At 53.3% G+C, this 20,517-nt stretch overlaps 1 protein-coding gene across 1 annotated transcript; it reads left to right on the top strand.

Annotated features, from left to right (window-relative positions):
• The first annotated feature begins 11,245 nt into the window (after positions 1 to 11,245).
• On the top strand, positions 11,246 to 19,201 carry Trib3 (tribbles pseudokinase 3). Its single transcript, XM_048347445.1, has 5 exons — positions 11,246 to 11,445; positions 12,487 to 12,777; positions 14,203 to 14,492; positions 18,443 to 18,958; positions 18,995 to 19,201. Exons 2-4 carry the CDS (start codon positions 12,487 to 12,489, stop codon positions 18,939 to 18,941), a joined length of 1,080 nt encoding a protein of 359 aa, XP_048203402.1. The 5' UTR covers positions 11,246 to 11,445; the 3' UTR covers positions 18,942 to 18,958; positions 18,995 to 19,201.
• Positions 19,202 to 20,517: the final 1,316 nt, after the last annotated feature.

The raw sequence follows: 20,517 nt of genomic DNA, 5'->3' as shown, positions 1-20,517 counted from the left end.
AGGCCAGCCTGGGCTGTGATCTTGTTTATAGGAAGACAGGTGATCCACTGCATTCAGCTTATTGATACTGGGGTCTCCCTGAGTTTTTGCTGGGGGCCGACCTTGAGTTACAGTCCTCCTGATCTCTACCTTTTGAAAGGTTGGGATTACAAGTGTCAGCCACTATACCCCACAGGATAACCCTTTAAGAAGGGGGTTATTTTCTTTGATTTACAGGTTTGCAACTAATGATGAATAGATAGTGACCTTTTCAAGGCCTCTGCAGGTTGGAGTTACATGCTGGCTGGTTTGGTCCATTGCTCTCCGGCCCCTGGGTGGGAAGGAAGTCTCTCACCTGGAGAGGAATGTGGAAAAGTGCTCAGGACCAGAACAACTGACCCCTATGAACATGGACAGGGCCATGTTCTCAGTGCTTGGAGAACAGAAAAGGAATAGGCCAGACTCAATTGTCAACAGGCAAGGACTGTTTCTTGAGGAACAGAGAGGGGTACAGGCCTTCCTGACAGTTTGGAGGTTGTGCGAGGGGTGAATTTGGGACTTGGCTTATATGGGGTATGAGCAAGGAGACAAAGGTTATCGCCACTAGGTCTAGCAAGTTGGGGCGCACAAAGGGTTGTTTACAGCCGGGCCTAGGTGAAATGTCCGTTCTGCACATCAAAGCAGGTTCACATGTTGAGGTTCTGCCTGGTGTTTGTATGGGCCTGAGGCAATAAGGTGGGGGTCAGTCCTTAAACCCTGACATCAGCCGATGATGTGAGGTCCTGGGCTCCCACATTCCAGCCATGTATTTTCAACTGTATGCACTTGGGAGCTGGATTTCAGTTCCGTGGTCCCAGACTGTCCTGTGGCCCACTTCCCATCACCCCTGTTCCCTGCTGACAAACTCGGCCTTGAGTCTCAGGGGTTTCCCCTTGCTGCTGAGTCTCCTGGTGCCTTCCTCTATCATCAGCCAGTGTTCAGTTCCCGATTATCTCCTCCGTGAGCAGCCCCTTTAACAGACAGCCAGGCCTCTGAGGTTCACCTTTTGTTCCACAGCTGTAAAGCAGTAAGCCTGTGCACCCAACTCCACACCACCTGATGCCGCCTCTCCCCCTGCGGGACCTCCAGGGGTACTGACCCAGGGGATAACCTCCCACCTCACCCCTACTGGAACAAGCAGGGGGGTCTCTAAGGACATCAGTCCTAGGAACGTTGCTCCTGGAGAAAGAGACTGATGTCTCTCAGGATGGAAAAGGGGTACATGGTTGGAAACAACTAGAAAGGAGTAACCATGTATGAAGCACAAGTTGCCTGTCATGTGCCTAGTGCAGACCAACATGCACTGGGTAAAATTAAACAAAAAGACAAATGCCAGTGGTTCACACCTATAATCCTTCACTACTTAGGAGGCTGAGATCCGAGGATTGCGGTTTGAAGCCAGCTCCAGCAGGAAAGTCCGTAATATTCTTATTTCTAATAAACTACCCCCAAAATGCCAGAAGTGGAGCTGTCAAGTGGTAGAGCACTGGCCTTGAGCAAAAGAAGCTCAGGGGAAGCACCCAGGCCCTGAGTTCAAGCCCTAGCACGCACGCACACACACACACTCACACTCATACACACACATAATATTAGGATGAGATCTGTAGATCTAGACATGTCCACAGTGGAAAGGACAGTTCTGTTGTGTATTTGCATTTCCTTTGCTACGTTGAGCAGTGGCCTTTATTGAGCACTTATTATCCCCAAGTAAGACCAGGTTCTGAGAAGTGGAGTGTCAAGTTGCTGAGGTCTGAACCTGGTCCTGCCAGGCAGTGACGTGCACACCCATTGCCACTTAGCTGTCCCCATAGGGACACACGTGCCCTAGCTCACTTTCTTGCCTGTGGCCTCAGGCAGGTCAGGTCCTGGTAGGAGCGGTAGCTTTGGGTGGGTCTGTCGCAGGTGCGCCCCCTGCTGGGAACGGCCATTGGGACGGTGGCTTTGCTCCAATTGTTGGCCCCGGGATGGTGGTGTCAACCCAGCTGGGAGCTTCCTGGCCTGGCGGCTCCAAAGCCAAGCTCTGGACACCAGGCCATTGGGAACCTGGTGAGGAAAGAGCTCGGAGGACTTCATAACCATCCAGCCATGGCACACACGGTCAAGGCAGGGGAAAGGAGAGAGGAAGGCAGCGTGTCCTCTGGGGTGTGGGCCTGAGCAGGGGAGGAGCTGGGGGGATTTGACAGCTCGTGTTTGAGAGGTGGAGGGAGCATGGCAGCTTCCCTGGCTCCAGGAGCTTCTGAGGGAGGAGGGAGGAAGAGGGCAAGGAGGGAGCGAGGGAGGGAGAGCACAAGGGAGGCAGGGAGAGTAAGGGAAGGAATGATAGAATAAGGGAAGGGTCAATCCATTTTCATCTGCATCTGCAATGGCTGCTCTGGCCTGGCACTGGCGGGCCCTGCGGATACTTGCTGGGCCACAGGGACCCCACCCTGCTGGCGCAAAGCTGAGCACTGGACCTACCTGGCAGCTTTGGGGCTTCCTGGGCTAGAGGACTAAAACCTATGCAAGGCTTTGGTTTAAAAACATTACTGTCTGAGCCAGGAACTGAAGGCTTGTGCCTGTCATCCTAGCTACTCAGGAGGCTGAGATCTGAGGATTAAGGTTCAACGCCAGCCCAGGCAGGAAAGTCCATGAAACTTTTAACTCCAATTAACCATCAAAAGGCTGTAAGTAGAGCTGTGGCTCAAATGGCAGAGCACAAGCCTGAGTGAAAGCTGAGAGACAGTGCCCTGGTCTTGGGTTTAAGTACCAGCACAATAAAAGAAAAAAAAACCATTCAGTTACAGCAATGAACCACAGGCTAAACTAGTTTCTCTCCCTCCATGACCTCCTGAGGCTCCCCATATAGTTCTCCCATACTTCCTTGTACAGGACCGAAACATTTGCTAGCCCAATTGCTGAGTGAAGTTCTTTCTCTCTCTCTCTCTCCTTCCCTCTCTCCCTCCCACCCTTCCTTCCGCCCTCCCTCCCTCCCTTCCTTCCTTCCTTCCTTTCCTCCCTCCTTCCTTCCTCCCTCCCTTCCTTCCTTCCTTCCTTCCTTCCTTCCTTCCTTCCTTCCTTCCTTCCTTTCTTCTTTCCTTCCTTTTTTTTTTTTTCCTTTCGTTTGTCATGAGGCTTGAACCCAGGGTCTGCTCTGTCACTGAGCTCTTTTTGCTCAAGGCTAGAGCTCTACCACTTTGAACCACAGCTCCACTTCTGGTTTTCTGGTGACTAGTGAGATAAAGAGTCTCACAGATTTGTTTGCCTGGGCTGGTTTTGTGTCTGGATCCTCAGATCTCAGCCTCGTGAGTAGCTAGGATTACAGGCCTCAACCACTAGTGCCTGGCTTCACATTTTATTTAACAATCACAGGGGTGACATTGTCCAAGCACTCTTTACCTGACTGATGTAACTGTAACTCCTCTGTACATCATCTTTAAATAACAATTTAAAAAATAAATAAAATTAATAACCACCCCCCACAGCACAGCTGGCGGTGCTGGGGCATGGGCAGCCCTTACATTTTAGTGGGGTCAGGAACAACACAGAAAAACTTGATACATAAATGAGAATGTGTCAAACCAGGACTCACGCTAGGGGTACAGGAAGACGGTTATGGAGAGGTAGAGTGTAGAGGTAGAGTGAGGGCAATGCTCTGCCAAGGTCTACGAAATTGACATTTCATTCTTGAAGGGAAACCTTGAAAGGCGTCTCATCTAGAGAGGTGGAACAGAATGGGGAAAGGCCCTGAGGCAGGAAGCACTTTGTAGGATCAAGGACTGGAGTCCAGAGAACAGTTAAGAGTGGAAGATGACTGAACAAGGCTGCGGGGGGTGGGGGGGGCGCATTCCTTGATTGTTGCCCCAACTTTGCAGGCAGGAGACCTCATGCTCACAGAGGGCAGGTGGCCGGTCCAAGGTTACATGAGAATAAGAGTTAGGCAGCGATTCAAGCCTCACCTCAGAGCTTGCCCTCAGTCTAAGAGATATGCATTCCTTCCAGCACACGAATAAATGTACATCAGAATACATATACACACATTTGTGCACATGTGTTCTATACCCTGACACATAATTAAGAGTAGGATCAGTGATGATAATCTCTTCTATTGTAATGTTGATCCTGGGACTTGAACTCAAGGCCTGGGTGCTGTCTCTCAGCTTTTGTGCTCAAGGTTAGTACTCTACCTTGAATCAAGGCTGGGAATATGGCCTAGTGGCAAGAATGCTTGCCTTATATACATGAAGCCCTGGGTTCGATTCCTCAGCACCACATATATACAAAAAGGCCAGAAGTGGTGCTGTGGTTTTGTTTTGTTTTGCCAGTCCTGGGGCTTGAACTCAGGGCCTGAGCATTGTCCCTGGCTTCTTTTTGCTCAAGGCTAGCATTCTACCACTTACCACTTGAGCCACAGCGCAACTTCTGGCTTTTTCTATATATGTGGTACTGAGGAATCGAACACAGGGCTTCAGGTTTACCAGGCCAGCACTCTTGCCACTAGGCCATAGTCCCAGCCCTTCTATTTATTGTTTATGCATTTTGGCAATACTGGGGTTGGAACTCTGGCCATTGCACTCAGGAGACAGAAAAGTGCTCTCCAAAGCGAACTACACCCCCCCCCCAAGCCCTGGGCTAAAATTCTAGTATCTTCCTGAATATAGCGTGGGGCCAACTCCAGTGCTGACTATCACCCCAGCCCAGATTTCTGGAAACCCTGGGCCAAGGAAAGGTTACAGGACAGGAAGAGGGAAAAGGCTAAGTAGTGGAGGGGAGCCCAGGCAGCCTGTGGAGTGCAGACATGGAGGAGATGAGAGAGAAGCAGGCTGCTGGGTACATCCTGTCTAAGGTGAGGAAGAGAGAGCCAGGGCACAGGAACTGAAGGGAGAGAGACTGTTCTCTGTTCAAGGTCTCCACGATGTCCACAGGCACAGCTAAACCAGAGCCCCCCCTCTGCTCACCCTGGCCAGGCCACTTCAGGAGGCCCTGGAATGGTGCTGTGGGAAAGGGGAGGGAGCTCCTCTTATTCCGCTGCCTTAGTGGCTGTACACTGTGGAAAGTTTCACGGGTAAGAACCAGAGAAACCCTGCAAAAGCTAGACAAATACGCATCCGTGCTTCTAAGTTGGCCAAGATCAGAAAGCTCCGGGCCACCCTGTGCCATGGGAGTTGTGCAGACAGCTGGGCCCCTGGGCGGTCTGCTGGTGGGATTGCAGGGATCCATGTCAGTGGGGAGATCTCTAGGAAAAGTACAAATGCACAAACACTTCACTTATAAGTTCTATTTCTAGTCAGGCACCTGTGGCTCACGCCTGTAATCCTAGCTTCTCAGGAGGCTGAGATCTGATGATCACAGTTCAAAGCCAGCTCAGGTAGGAAAGTCTGTGAGACTTCTTTTATCTCTAATTAACTACCAAAAAAACACAAAAGCCAGAAATGGAACTGTAGCTCCATGGTAGCATATTAGCCTTGAGCAAAAGAAGTTCAGGGACAGCACCCAGGCCCTGAGTTCAAGCTCCAAGACCGGCAACAAAAAAAACAAAAAAAAGAAAGAAACCCCATTTCAACAGTGATGGCTCAAATTTCTCCAAACACTGTGGGAAACTCAAAGACTGGAAATGCTAAATGTCTCATGGACAAGGCATGGCAAGGGTGGTCAACAAACAAGGCATGACCTAGAGATGGGGTGTGGCCTATGGGTGAGGCGTGGCCTATTGATGGGGCGTGGCCTATGGTCAGGAGTGTCTTACAGATGGGATGGTCTACAGATCAGGTATAACCTAGGAATGGGGCCTTGCCCAGTGATGGAGCTTGATCTATGAAGGCCTGACCTACAGACAAGGCGTGGCCTACAGACAAGGAGTGGCCCAGGACCAAGGCGTGGCCTACAGACAAGGCGTGGCTTACTGACAAGGAGAGGGAGTAATAGGTGCCCAGCTCACTCTTTTATTGTTATTACAAAGGTGATGTACAGGAGAGTTACAGTTACCTAAGTCAAGTAAAGAGTAGATTTCTTTTTGGACAATGTTCCCCCCTCCCCCTTGCTCTCTCTCAATTTACCCCTTCCATCCTCACCCACAAATTATATAGTTCATTTTCAACATAGTGTCTAGTGAGTATCACCACTGTAGTTATTCACCCTTTGTCTCTTCAATTCTGGGTCTCTCTTTACACTCCCAAAGACAGGTAAGGGAACAAACAAGACAAAAAAGAAAACAAAAGCAGTAACAAAGAAAAGAAAAATCTCTCTTTTCCATTTCCTGGAGTTCATTTCCATAACTATTATTTTTATATGATCAGATGCACATCTGTATTGTGCCTTTGTGTTCCTTGCTTAAGAATACCTTCCTTGGGTCTCACTGTGTGCCAATGTCTGAGTCTTGTATAATTTATCTCACTCCAGTGTATATTAGATCTAGCCGATGCCAGCCAGTGTGTGAGCCCCAGCTTTCCAATCCTAGAAGACATCTCCCACCACAGTGTCTGGGCCGGAGTCGTGGCTTATTTAGGGACTGAGGTCATGAATAATGGATCTGACAGAGCTACATCTGTCCTAGGCCTGTAATTCTGGCAGGAAGTAGAAATGGAACTGAAAACATGGTTTGGGATAAGTGTCCAGTCAGGTGACTAAAGCCAGTGCTGGGGGCAGGAGGGGGGCAGATGAGGGAGCTCACTATTGCTGAGGGTTGCCTAGGCCAGGACCTAGACTATGTCCAAGAGTGCAGTTACAGCCCCAGGTCAGGCAGGAGGGCTTCGGCTTAAGGGCTTGGTGTCTGATACCCGGGAAGATCCCCAGGAAATCCCTGGCAGTCAGGAATTTTATCCTTCTCAGTGCCAGGTCCCATTTTCTCTTCTGTCATTCCAGAAGAGCCGTGCTGGCCTAAGCGGGCAGCAGGGTGGGAGCAGAGGTCAGGGGCAGGGTGGTTTCTGTCTGGGAGAGTGTCTTGCATAAGGCTTTCTGATGCAACTGGCTGAACACTGTGCATCAGGGCCCTCCCCGCCCCCCTCACCCCTCCAGCTCTTCTTCGGAAGGGAAGGGCGGGGCAGTGGCCTGGACCCAGCAGGGAAATCTCTTCCTTCCCTGGCCTCTGATGGCCTCGGGACCCGCTGGATGCCAGAAGGCAGATGAGCAGGGCCAGGTGACTCAGCCCAGTCCAGGAAGGGAGTGGATTTAAGGATCACTGGAAGTTTGGAGATTCAACACCGTGCCCTCCCATCCCCCAACACACACATACAAAGCAGTAATTATATGGCTGAGCCAGGCAGAGACTGGGGTAGCTACCCAAAGTCACCCCAAATTAGAGGCAAGCTCAGAGCCCAAAACAGCAGTTCTGCTGCCTTCTAGCTCCTCTCAGGGAGGGCTTCTTCTGGAACTTTCCTTCAGTCCCACTGAGGCTTCTGAAATAGAGGATGGATGAGGGGTTTGGAGCCACTCAGAACTGGGTTCAAAGCTTGTCTGTGTCCTGCGTGGCCTGGGACAGATGACTCGTGCGCTCTGGTTTCCAGATTGCTCACTGGTGAAGTGGGCAGAAATCCGTCCTGGGCTCACAGGCTGTATGTAGCTTGGATGGTAGGAAAAGGAGAGAGAAGGCCCAGACCAGGCCTGCTGCAGAATCATGCTCAGGAAATGGGGCCCACCTTCCCCTTACTACTGTAGCCCATTAACTGCCTGTGTTCATGTGCACTGAGGTGTGTGTATGTGTGTACAAACGTTTACACTCAGGGCCAGGGCACTCTCCCATAGCTTCTGTGCTCAAAGCTGGTGCTCTATCCCTTGAGCCACAGCTTCACTTCTGGCTTTTGGCTGGTTCATTGGAGATTAAAATCTCACAACTTCTCTGCCTGGCTGGCTTCAAACTGAGATCCTCTTGAGTGGGTAGGATTACGGGTGTGAGGTGAGACATCAGTGCCTGGCTTGCTCAATTCCTTATGAGTACAAGGTAGCTGGCTGAGCACAGAGACAACCTGGGTTTTGAGCCAGACCAATTGACTAAATCCCTCTGGCTCCTTCCCCCCCAGGACAATGATGTCACTTCTCTGAGTCCTGGTTTCTTCATCTCTGGCTGGGATGAAGGCGGCCATGGGATGGGAAGTGGGAGGGTGATATGGGGTGATGTAAGGGGAGCACCCACAGGGGCCCAGGAATCACAATCTTCGTGGCTCCTGGGCCACTTGCCTTGGCCCTTCCTGCCCCTCCTGGGCTCAGCCTGTGCCAGGGCTAGATGATGAGAGACCTGTGCAAAGTGTCCAGGAGACTGCAGAGAAAGGGGAATCGCCTCGTCCCCTGGTAAAGGGCTCCCCAGGCGGCGCGCAGGCTCTGAGGCAGCAGCTCTGGAGTCACCTGACATCTCTCCGAATTGATTGGCCCCAAGACATTCATTCTTATTCCTATTCCATGTTTTCCTTCTGCCCAGCTCACTTTTTTAAAAAATGGAAGGAAAAAATATTAAAACCCCTTCCACATTTAATGGAAATGGAAATTCCAAATCACCGACTCAAATGGAACACCGTTACTGGTTCTGTAGAAGAGGTTACCATAAAATCAAACACAAGGAAAGCAAAACAAGATTATGCAATTCGATCTCAATCCTGTTTCTGGCTGAAGGTTCTGGAATGAGCTCAGCCTTCCATGAAGGAGACAGGTGTGAGGCTGGAGGTGTGGCTCAAGCAGTAGAACACCTGTCTACTAAGCACTAAGCTCTAGTTCAAGTCTCAGCACTCCCCTACCCCCCCCACCCAAAAAAAAGAGGTGTGAAAAGCACAAGAGACATTAAGTGAGACTTTCTCCCCCAGCCATTGGCAGTGCTAGAGTTTGAATTAGGGGCCTTGTCCCTGCTGGGCAGGTGCTGAACCACTGAGACATCCTTGCAGATGCCTAAGCTAGTGGACAAACAGGAGGAGCACGTGGAGTGGAAAGCCACTACACGGTTATTTCATGCAGGGTCTCGGAGACTCTAAACTCTCCCCGGCATCCTGCCAGTATAGAACGTAGTCTGCTTTGGTAAACACCGAGCCAACTCAACTTTCCTTACTTATTTCACAAGCACCACTGTGACAAGGTCCCCACATTTGTGGGTTATGCTCCAGGTGACACTCCAGTGGTCATACCTACCAGTTCATGTGGAGGCTGTGGCCTTACAAAGAGGGTGAAAAATCCCAGGACACTGTGGACAATGGCATCAGCTGACCCAAGTTCAAATCTCCCGTCTGCCAAGCTGGCTGGACTATGTAACCCCTCACTTGAACTCCTCAGGTCTGGAGAAGGGAGGTGACGGTGGCTGTTTCAAAATAAATAAATAAAAGGTAGTAAAATGCCTAGAGTTGTAAAATAGCTAGTGTCTCCACCGTGAGTCTTTGTACCTGATATTTTCTCTATCTTTTTGTGTCTTTTCATGGCTCACTTCTTCTTTTCCTGAAAATCTTGCTAGGTGTTGGTGGCTCATGACTGTAACCCTAGCTACTCAGGAGGCTGAGATCTGAGGATTGTAGTTTGAAGCCAGTCCAGTCAGGAAAGTCCATAAGACTCTTATTTCCAATTAACCACAGCAAAAGCCAGAAGTGGTGCTTTGCTTCAAGTGGGAGAGCTCTAGCCTAGAGCAAAAAGGAGCTCAGGAACAGTGCCCAAACCCGGAGAGGAGGAGGAAGAGGAGGGAGAGGAGGAGGGGGGGGAGGAGGAGGGGAGAGAGGGAGGAGAACCTCCATTCCTGCCATCCTTGGCTATCTCTCATAGACTAAAAGTAAGTTCATTCATTATTTCCTACAGCAGAAAAGTAGCCAGGATTAAATGAGATCCCAGAATCCCTTGGTATGCTCTGAACCCCAGAGCAGCTGGTCCCTGGAGCTCAGGAAAACAAAGGTGAACACGTCTTTGGAACTGGTATACGTTGATATTAAGACCTAATAGGAATTTTCAAGAAAGCTACTGTACCCTTGCGGCTTCACAGGGGTGCTCTAAACTTGAGGGGACAGGGCCTCCTAGATCTGGGGCTCAGTCCTTTAGGTCCTTAGATTTCAACCAGTAGGGTAGCTAGGATTACAGGACCCAGCCACCAGCCTCCAGCTCTTGTATTGTTTATTGATTTGTTTTGTATTTGTTGGAACTAAAGAAGCCAGTAATCCTAGCTACTCCAGAGCTAGATAGTTTTAGGGGCAAGCCTTTGCAAAATGTTCCCATGACTCTATCTCAACCAGTTGAAGCTGGGCTTGGTGAAGCAAGTCTATTGTCCCAACCACACTGAAAACATAAATGGAAGGATGGGGTCCAGGTTGGCCCAGACTTACACATGAGACCTTATTCGAAATATAAACGGGGGCTGGGGATATGGCCTAGTGGCTAGAGTGCTTGCCTCCTATACATGAAGCCCTGGGTTCGATTTCCCAGCACCACATATACAGAAAACGGCCAGAAGTGGCGCTATGGCTCAAGTGGCAGAGTGTTAGCCTTGAGCAAAAAGAAGCCAGGGACAGTGCTCAGGCCCTGAGTCCAAGCATCAGAACTGGCAAAAAAAGCGCAAAAAACCCCACAATTTTACTCGAAATGTAAACACAAAGGGCTGGGGAGCATGGTTCCAGTGGTATCTCGGATGTGAACCCAGCACACACACACACACACACACACACACACACGCCTAAGAAGGAAGCGTGTTCTTTCCACTTTATAGACGGGGAAACGGAGGCCTAGAAAGTAAACATTTTTTTCCCCCAAGGTGACAGGGAGTTAGGGATCGCAGTTTGCATCGCAACCTCCAGCCCCGTTCAGGAAAGCTTGGTGATCAGACCCCTGGCTGGCCAGCTCCTCGTGGGGCTGTGGGCGGACCTCGCTGTGGAGGCCGGGGCTGGCCGGAGGGGCGGGGACCCGGTGGGCAGGCCGGAGGGGCGGAGCCCAGGTGGGCGGGCCGGAGGGGCGGAGACAGGCAGTCCAGGGGGGCGGGGACAGGCGGGCTGGAGGGGCGGGGACAGGCGGGCCGGAGGGGTGGGGACAGGCGGGCCAGGGGGGCGGGGACAGGCGGGCTGGAGGGGTGGAGACAGATGGGCCAGGGGGGCGGGGACAGGCGGGCCGGAGGGGCGGGGACAGGCGGTCCAGGGGGCGGGGACAGGCGGGCTGGAGGGGTGGAGACAGATGGGCCAGGGGGGCGGGGACAGGCGGGCCGGAGGGGCGGGGACAGGCGGGCGGGCCACAGGGGTGGGGATGGTGCAATCCGGCGCCGCGGGGAGGCGGGCGGCGTCGGATTAGCTCAGGTTTGCATCACCCGGGCTCGGAGCCGGAGCCGGGCTCGCGGCGCGCCCGGGCACACTTGCAGCTTAAGCGGCGGAGGTGTTGCACGTGTCTGCGGGGCGCGACCTGGACCTGAGGCACGAGATCGGAGGGCGCCGAGCGGACGGCGTTCCCCCTGCCGGTGTCCAGGCGGCTCTGGTCCCGGGCGGCGCCGGGACCCGCGCGGGGCGGCAGGACGAGGTACCCGGCCGGAGGGCAGCAGCGCGCACCTGCGGGGTCCGGCGGGCTGGAGGGGGCGGCCGGGCCCGAGGGCAGCTCGGGGACTCCCGGGCGTCCGAGTGCCGCACTCGGCTCACTCTCGGCCACGGGGTCCCCCTGGGCGGGGAGCCCGCGTCCTTCCTGGCTTCGGGTGCTGCCGCGGGGCCGCTGTGGGGTCTGCTCGAGCGGGGAAGCTTGCGCCCGGTAGGGCGCGGTGGCGCGGGGCGGGGGGGGGGGGCGGGGGGGGCGGAGGGCGGTGCGGAAGGGCCTCGTGAGCGCGGGGCTTTGCGGGTTGTGCAGGGCCCGTGTGCGAGCGGGTACAGTGTCGGGGTCGCTGCGGGGGAGAAGTCGGGGTGGTGGTGGGCGCGGGGCTCGGCGGTGGTGGGAAGGGCTGGGCGCCCGGTGGCGGCGTTGGGTGCTGCGGGGACACCTGTAGGGCGGGCGCGCCGGGAGCGGAGCGCGGCTGCGCGGGGCCTCGGGGCTGCCCGGTGTGTGTGGGTACTGTGCGCGCGGGTAGTGCGTTTCTGCAGACGGCGTGGGGTGCACCTTCAGCTTTCAGGGTGTGCAGCTCCCCTGCTGTCCGCCTCAACCTCCTTCCCGTGGCTCGCCCTTTCCCAGTCTCAGGGGCTCTTTCCCCAGTTTCTGTGACCCCCAAACACCCCTGCCACCGTTTCTGCTCCCACAAGAGGGGCCTGGCAGCGAAGGCGGGCCAGGGGAGGTCGCTGGCTGAACCCCAGTCCTCTGAATCTGTGCCCCCTCTGTAGCTGGGATTACAGGTGTGTGAGCCTCTGCTCCCCAAATCCTGTGAGTGTCACATCCTGTTCCCACTTCACAAAAACCTGGGCAGGAAGGTGAGAGAACTTTCACACCTATCCAAGGAAGAGCCAAAGCTGGGATTAGAACCCAGGAATCCCCATCTACAGGCCCCGTTATTGCTCCCACTGTTTGGTGGAAGGTCTTCCCAGAGGGGAAGAGTGGAGCAACTCACTGCCTCCCATAATGCTTTTCATCCCTTCTTTCTAGATGCGAGCCACCCCTCTGGCTACCCCAGCAGATCCCTGCGACAGAAAGAAGGGGTTGGAGTCCAGTGAGGACTTAGATGCTGATTGTCCTACCCGGAAACGAGCTCGGAGCGGGCCCCAGCCTGAGCTGCCAACCTGCCCGCTGCCCCTGAGCCCAGCATCTGCTCCAGACGGTGCACCTGCAGCAGCCCCTGCCTCCCGGGTAGGCCCATATGTCCTCCTGGAGCCTGAGGAGGGTGGGCGGGCCTACCGGGCCCTGCACCACCCCACAGGCCTGGAGTACACCTGCAAGGTATGTCCTGGGGACTCGCTCCTGGAGCATCCCAGGGGGCTGCAAAGAGTCTGGGCACCAGAGGATTGCTGGGGTGCAGAAGCAGTATTCCTTTACTGATGTGTGCATTGGGGAAGCAGCTAGTAAGTCCTCAGCTGGGCTGCAGCCAAGGCGGTGAAGCAGGCCTGTGCCCAGCTCCAGGGCAGCTTATCCACGCAGCCTGCAGCATGGCAACCGCCCTGGGAGACACAGGGGGGATGTTAGTGTTTAAGGGGGTGCCGGCAAAGGCGGAGGCACAGTTGGCCAGGTAGAAGTGGGAGAAGGGAGCTCCAGGGAGGGGAAAGGGAACTATACAAAGCCCCAAGGGACTGAGCACCTGGTGCTTTGGGAATCTCAGCCCCACCATCCTCACAAAGGAGAGTAGGACCCACCGTTGTCAATCCAGTTAGCTGCCTGTGGCTGGCACAAGTGGGCTGAGTGTGAGCTGGCTGGGTGAGTGAAAGGGTGGTTAGTGTAACATTGAGAGAGGGTAGCTTTGTAGATCTCTGTCTCTTTCTCTCCCTCTCTTGTGTCAGTCCTGGGGCTTGAACTAGGGCCTGAGCACTGTCCTTTAGCTGCCTTTGATCAAAGCTAGCACTCTACCACTTGAGCCGCAGCGCCACTTCCAACTTTTTCTGTTTATGTGGTGCTGAGGAATCGAATCCAGGGCTTCATGCATGCTAGGCGAGCACTCTACTGCTAAGCCACATTCCCAGCCCAATTCATTCCTTTTTTTTTTTTTTTTTTTGTCAGTCGTGGGGCTTGAACTCAGGGCCTGGGCACTGTCCTGGAGCCTCTTTGTGCTCTAGTCTAGTGCTCTATCCCCTGAGTTGAGTCATGATACCACTTCCAACTTTTTCTGAGTAGTTTATTGGAGATAAGAGTCTCATGGACTTTTCTGCCCAGGCTGGCTTCCAACCGCGATTCTCAGAGCTCAGCCTCCTGAATAGCTAGGATTAGAAGTGTGAGCCACGGGTGCCCAGCACACTCCTTCATTTATAGGCAGAGTCTGGCGGTGTTGTCTAGGCTGGCCTCGTTCTTGCAATCCTCTAGCCTCAGCCTTCTAAGTGCTGGAACTACAGATGGGCCTGATAAGCACACCCCATGTCTGACCTGGATCTCTCTGCTTTGAGGGTTGTTTTCCTGTATGAAATCATTTGCAGCTTCAGGCCTGGGAGAGGGTAGCAGTAAAGCACAGAGGAAGAAGGGCCCAGAGTTCCAAGGCCCAGCTGAGCTGCTGGTGACCCTCTGGCCTCTCAGCCTCCCTCACCGGCCTTTGCAGTGCTGATGTCAGGGTTGGGTGGGCAGGCGAAAGTGCTCAGTGCCTAGAGGGGTGGCGGTACCTGTTTACTAGGCCAGTGGGCTCCCCCGGCCCCTAGTGGCGCTCATCTTGGGCTCTGCCCACAGGTGTACCCGGTCTGCGAGGCCCGGGCGGTGCTGGAGCCCTACGTGCAGCTGCCCCCCAGCGAGCTTGTGGCCCGGCCTGTGGAGGTCCTGCTGGGCCCTCGGCTCTACATCTTTTTCTCTCGGACCTGTGGGGACATGCACAGCCTGGTGCGCAGGCGCCGCCGCATTCCCGAGCCCGAGGCCGCGGCGCTCTTCCGTCAGATGGCCGCCACCGTGGCGCACTGCCACCAGCACGGTCTGGTCCTGCGCGACCTCAAGCTGCGGCGCTTCGTCTTCGCCAACTGGGAGAGGTGAGTGCCGCCTCCAAGACCGTGGGATGCACCCAGGAGATGGGTGAGGTGGGGAAACTGAGGCCCAGGGGGGGCTCCTCAGTTTATGCCAGGGCTAGTCTCAAAATGCCACCTCTAGAGTACCTAGGAAGGTGCGCTGGGCTGGGGGTGTGACTCAGCGGAGAGTCACCTGGCCTTGATCCTTTCAAAGAGTACTCATCAGTACCTGGTCATGGGAGAGTCTTCAATTTGATTGGACTGACGTGCTCTGTAGATTGGAGGCTAGGATGTTTTGGGGGTTTTTTTTGGCAAAAATATCAAAAGAAGTTGGAGGTCTGAGGATATAGGTCAGTGGTAGCATATTTGCATATTCATGCACCAGGCCCTAGGTTCCATCCTCAGCACCAAAAGAAAGAAAGAAAGAAAGAAAAAAAAAAAAAGAATACCACAAGCTGGGCATTGCAGGTGGCTCATACCTGTAATCCTAGCTGAGCTCTGAGGATCACAGTTCGAAGCCAGCCCAGGTAGGAAAGTCCAAGAGATCCTTATTTCCAATTAACCAATAAAAAGCCAGAAGGTGAGCTGTGGTTCAAGTGGTAGAGCACGGGCTGGGAATATGGCCTAGTGGCAAGAGTGCTTGCCTCCTACACATGAAGCTCTCGGTTCGATTCCCCAGCACCACATATATGGAAAACAGCCAGAAGGGGCGCTGTGGCTCAGGTGGCAGAGTGCTAGCCTTGAGCGGGAAGAAGCCAGGGACAGTGCTCAAGCCCTGAGTCCTAGTCCAAGGCCCAGGACTGGCCAAAAAACAAACAAACAAACAAACAAGTGGCAGAGCACCAGCCTTAAGTGAAAAAGCTAAGGGACAATGCCCGGGCCCTGAGTCCAAGCCTCTGCACTGACTCTCTCTCTCATACACACACAAAGAATACCACAGAATCAAGAGGCCCTTCTCATCACTTTACACTAAGAGACTCAAGTGATGTGTCCTTAATGTGTCATTAGTCCTCATCATGAGGGCCATGTGGTGGCTGCCACGGAAAGTTCTTTAGTTCATAATCCTTTGGTGGAGCCATGGCTCAGCCATAGCTGCCTAGCAATCAAGAGTCACTTAAAGGGCCTTTATTATTACTTGTTTTATTATTTTATTTATTTATTTTCTTATTGGTTCTACCAATAATAATAATTATGTCCTCAATCTGAGATCATTCTTCCTGATTCGAATCAAGTCAGGATTGAAGGGCAGTGTGCACACCTGGCTTGTAAAATTCTTAAACGTTCTTTTGTAATATCTACCTTGAGCTGGGGGTGAGGGGAAGGAACTTAGAGGCTCATTAAACATCCTGTTTCTTCTTAACTTTCACCCAATAACCTCCAGGCTATCCATCCTGCCTAGAGCACTTACTGTACCCTGATGTGTGCCAAAGGCTGAATTTCGATTTCCCTCTCCTTTTTGGGAGACGGGGGAGGGGAGTGGGGGGTGAGGGGGAGGAGGAAGACTGTCATATTGGGTGTTGAACTCAGGGCCTCAAGTGTGCATAGCAGGCGGGTACTCTACCACTCAAGCCACACCCCCAAGCCCCTTCTATATTTTCCATCAAGACCACTGGTGTCTCTCAGTAAGAAATAGAATGGACAATTTGTGTGGTTTTGGTTTTTTATTTGTTTGTTTGTTTTTGCCAGTCCTGGGGCTTGAACTCAGAGCCTGGTCACTGTCCCTGAGCTTCTTTAGCTCAAGGCTAGCACCCTACTACTTGAGCCACAGCACCACATCTGGCTTCTCTTGTGCATGTGGTACTGAGGAATCAAACCTAGGGCTTCATGCATGTGAGGCAAGCACTCTACCACTAAGCCACCTTCCCAGCCCAATTTGTTTTTTAAGGTGGTATGCGTAGGCTTTAGCATGTTTTCTGGGCTCTCCAAGCTATTAGTTGGAAGACTTGACTGAAAGGAGGCTGTGGAGACAGAACTGCCTGTATTTGTTATTTATTTGTTATGGTGGTCAGGATTGAACCCAGGGTCCTGCACATTGCTAGGAATTGTTCTATCTATAGAGCTTCAGCTCCAGCTGCAGCCCGGTTTAAATCCTGCTGCTGCTTCTCACCTGCTGTTTTGTCTTGTCCAGTGACATTACCTGCCTTGTAGTGGAGACTCAGTTTCCCCAAGCTGTCAGCATTTGTGCAATACCAGGAGGCACTTAGGAAGTGGTGCTTCGAGCAGTGGGCACATCAGGAGTGCTCTGTGGGTTGTTTACAGGAGATGTTGCCGGGCTGGGGATGTGATTCAGTGGGAGAGTGTGTTGCCTTTAGGATGCTCTGGGGGGGCTGGGAATGTGGCTTAGTGGTAGAGTGTTGCTTAGCATGCGAGAAGCCCTGGGTTCAATTCCTTAGTAACACATAAACAGGAAAAGCCGGAAGTAGCACCATGGCTCAAGTGGTAGAGTGCTAGCTGTGAGCAAAAGAAGCTCAGGGACAGTGCCCCAGCTCTGAGTTCAAGCCCAGGACTGGGAAGAAAAAAAAAGAAGAAGAAGAAGAAGCAGCAGCTCTGGGTTCTGTCATCTCCCACCCCTTGCTAGCACTAGAAAAAATGAAGTAGAAGTTGCAAACAGTAGGGTATGCAGGCTTTTCTTTTTCCCCTGCAAGCATGCCTTCCTTCCTTCCTTCCTTCCTCCCTCCCTCCCTCCCTCCCTCCCTCCCTCCCTCCTTTCCTCCCTCCCTCCCTTCCTTCCTTTTTTTTTTTTTTTATTAATTGAGGGGCTTGAATTCAGGACCTGAGCACTGTCCCTGAGCTCTTTTGCTCAAGGCTGGAGCTCTACCACTTTGAGCCACAGTCCCACTTCCTGTTTTCTGATAGCTAATTGGAGATAAAAGTCTCATGGACTTTCCTGCCCAGGCTGGCTTTGAATTGTAATCCTCACATCTTGGCCTCCTGAGTAGTTAGGATTACAGGTGTGAGCCACTGGTGCCTGGCATCGGTTTTTTAAAAATTGACATTAGCTACCAACATCTTGAAAACTGGAATTTTTTTCATTAAAATATGTACTCTGGGACAGGAGGTATAGCTCCGTGGTGGAGTGCTTGCTTAGCATAAGGAAGGTCTGTGGTTGGAGCACCAACACTGCAAAAATAAAAATGAAAAATAAAACAAAATTAATTTTTACATGTGTTCTGGTACTGGGGGCTTGAGCTCAGAGCCTTGCCTTCTCACTTGGCTTATTTTGCTCAAGGCTAGCACTCTGCTGCTTGAACTATGCCTTCACTTCTGGCTTTTTGCTGCTTAGTTGGAGATAAGAGTCTCACAGACTTTTCTGCCCAGGCTGGCTTTGAATTTTCATGCCCAGCTCTCAGCCTCCTGAGTAGCCAGAATTACAGGCTGACTAGCAGTCACAGGAGCCTGGCTGAAGTCACTATTTCTGGCTTCTCTTTGAACCAAACAGGAAATGGGAGCCTGAGAATGACAATTGGTTTGCAGCCTTGGCTCTGGGGGTGGAGACCAGGCCGGTGCCCTGGATCTGTGCCAACATGTCCTGCATACTGGCTGTAGCCAGGGTGAAGGAAATGAGCCAGGAACTGAGCTTAGCCCCGGGGCAGGTACCCAGAGGCCATAAACACTGGGCCACAGTGTTGTTATTTGGACCTTTTCAGGCAGGACCCTGCTATGTTTGGCACCCATCCTGTTTCCTCCCCTGTTAATCAGCCACCAGGGCACTGAGTGTGCAAGAGAAACTTAACCCCTGCAGCCCCTTGCAGGGAAGTGTGCTCCCTTGGGAATCTTACTAATTGCCCCGTGGGCCTGAGAAATGATTTGGCCTCTCGGAGCCCCGGGCTTCCTTGTCTGAGACAGGATCCACCGTGTAGCGGCCCGGGACTGGCCCTTCCCTGTTGCATGGTCGCGGGTCCCAGCGTAGGGGATGGCGTGGAGGGTGGCGTGGGGACTCCACTGGGGACTTGACGCCTCTGTGTCTGCCCCAGGACCCGGCTGGTCCTGGAGAACCTGGACGACGCCTGCGTGCTGACCGGCCCGGATGACTCTCTGCGGGACAAGCACGCGTGTCCGGCCTACGTGGGACCTGAGATCCTCAGCTCCAGGACATCCTACTCCGGCAAGGCGGCGGATATCTGGAGCCTGGGCGTGGCGCTCTTCACCATGCTGGCCGGCCACTACCCCTTCCAAGACACGGAGCCCGTGCTGCTTTTTGGCAAGATCCGGCGCGGGGCCTTCGCGCTGCCCGAGGACCTGTCCGCCCCAGCGCGCTGCCTGGTCCGCTGCCTCCTGCGGCGGGAGCCAGCAGAGCGGCTCCCGGCCTCCAGCATCCTGCTGCACCCCTGGCTGCGAGGGGACCCCCTCCCCTCAGTCCCTTCCCGACCCCGCCGCCGCGAGGCCGACCAGGTGGTCCCCGGCGACGGACCAGGGCTGGAGGAGGTTGAGGAGGAGGAAGGGGGCGACGGGGAGCTGAGTCTCTACGGCTAGGGCCGCTCTAGTAGACTCTCAGCTTCAAACAGCAGGCTGAATGTGGGGGTCTCCCAGCTTCCTCTTGCCCCTTTGCAATGAACCAAACTTAAGTGCCTTGTGGGAGGGGTGGGGGGAGAGGAGGAGCAGGTGTGCTGTGGGCACACCCGTGCACTTCCATCCACATGTCAGCTGGGATGCTTTGTGTGTGCGTGTGTGCCTGGCTTGCTCTGTGTGCTGGGAAAGCCACAGTAAGCAAGGGAGGCAGGACTCCCGGCTGGTGGAGCTAAGCGGGCATGTGCCCACAAGTCTGGCTGGGCACACGCCATACCAGGGTCACTGTTCACTTGTGCTGTGCCAGCCCTGCTGACCACAGGGCAGGCCTCTCCTGACAATCTGGCTGCCTGGGATCTGGGAACAGCTCTGTGCCAAAGGCTGCAGGCCTGACCCTGCAACTCAACACTGTGAACCTGGGTCAGGCCGGAACTGGGCTCCTTCAGCTCTGGCCTCCCATCAAGACTTTTCTTTGGAGCTGGGCACCGGTGCTCATGCCTGTAATCCTAGCTACTCAGGAGGCTGAGATTTGAGGATTGTGGTTCGAAGCCAGCTCCGGCAGAAAAGTCCGCAAGACTCTTATCCCTAATACACTACTCAGAAAAAACTGGAAGTGGTGCTATGGCTCAAGTGGCAGAGTGCTAACCTTGAGCACAAAGAGGCTCAGGGACAGGGCCCAGGCCCTGAGTTCAAGCCCAGGACTAGCAAAAACACACAAAAAAAGACTTTCTTTGGAGCTGAGGGCATGCTTCACATAGGAGAGCACTTGCCTAGCAGCTTCAGTGTCCTAAGTTCAAACCCCCTATGCTGCCAAGAAAGAAAAAAAAGCCTCCTTGGGTTGAGGGGTGTAGAGTGCTTGTCTAGCGTATGAAAAGCCCTGGATTTCCAGCACTGTAAGAAAACAAGAGTTTCAGCCTGTACTGGGAGTTCATGGCTGTAATTCTAGCTATTTAGGAGGCTGAGATCTGAGGATCAAGGTTTGAAGCCAGCCAGGGCAAGAAATTCCATGAGACTTATCTCCACTTAACCACCAAAAGCTGGAAGTGGAGCTGTGGCTTAAGTGATAGAGTGCTAGCCTTGAGAGAAAAAAGCTCAGAGACAGCACCCAAGCCCTGAATTCCAGCCCCAGGACCAGCACAAAAACAATAAAAGAATCTCCTTGCAGGCCAAGCCAAGAATGTGGGCTGGAAGGACAAGAATCCAACATGAGACTACTCATCTGACTCAGGGCATGGTTTGGAATGGGGGTCCAGGCCTGTCCACTCCTGGGTCCACATAGACACTTGTTCTGGGGACATTCAGGGTCCAGGACCACTGTCAATTCTATGGTTTGGTAATCGAGAATGTATATTTTCACATTGTGCCTAGTAAAGAGTAACAAATACTTTGGTTTCTCGATGAGATTTCCTTTACCTTCCCTGATCATCTCGTGCCAGTTTTTTTTTTTCTGTCTTCAACCCTAACCCCACAATGAAGGCCAGACATGTCTCAACCTCTGTTGAGAGGTTTATGACAACAGATTCCCCACAGCCCTTTTGATCTT

Source organism: Perognathus longimembris, chromosome 6 (genome assembly GCF_023159225.1).
Source record: "Perognathus longimembris pacificus isolate PPM17 chromosome 6, ASM2315922v1, whole genome shotgun sequence".
Classification (NCBI taxonomy): domain Eukaryota; kingdom Metazoa; phylum Chordata; class Mammalia; order Rodentia; family Heteromyidae; genus Perognathus; species Perognathus longimembris.
Note: the sequence above shows the minus strand (reverse complement) of the source record. Positions and strands in the feature narration are given on the sequence as shown.

Coding starts and splice junctions, on each gene's coding strand:
- Trib3 (XM_048347445.1), top strand. CDS start 12,487: ATGCGAGCCACCCCTCTGGCTACCCCAGCAGATCCCTGCGACAGAAAG. Junction 12,778..14,202: donor GCCTGGAGTACACCTGCAAG/GTATGTCCTGGG, acceptor CTCTGCCCACAG/GTGTACCCGGTCTGCGAGGC. Junction 14,493..18,442: donor GTCTTCGCCAACTGGGAGAG/GTGAGTGCCGCC, acceptor TGTCTGCCCCAG/GACCCGGCTGGTCCTGGAGA.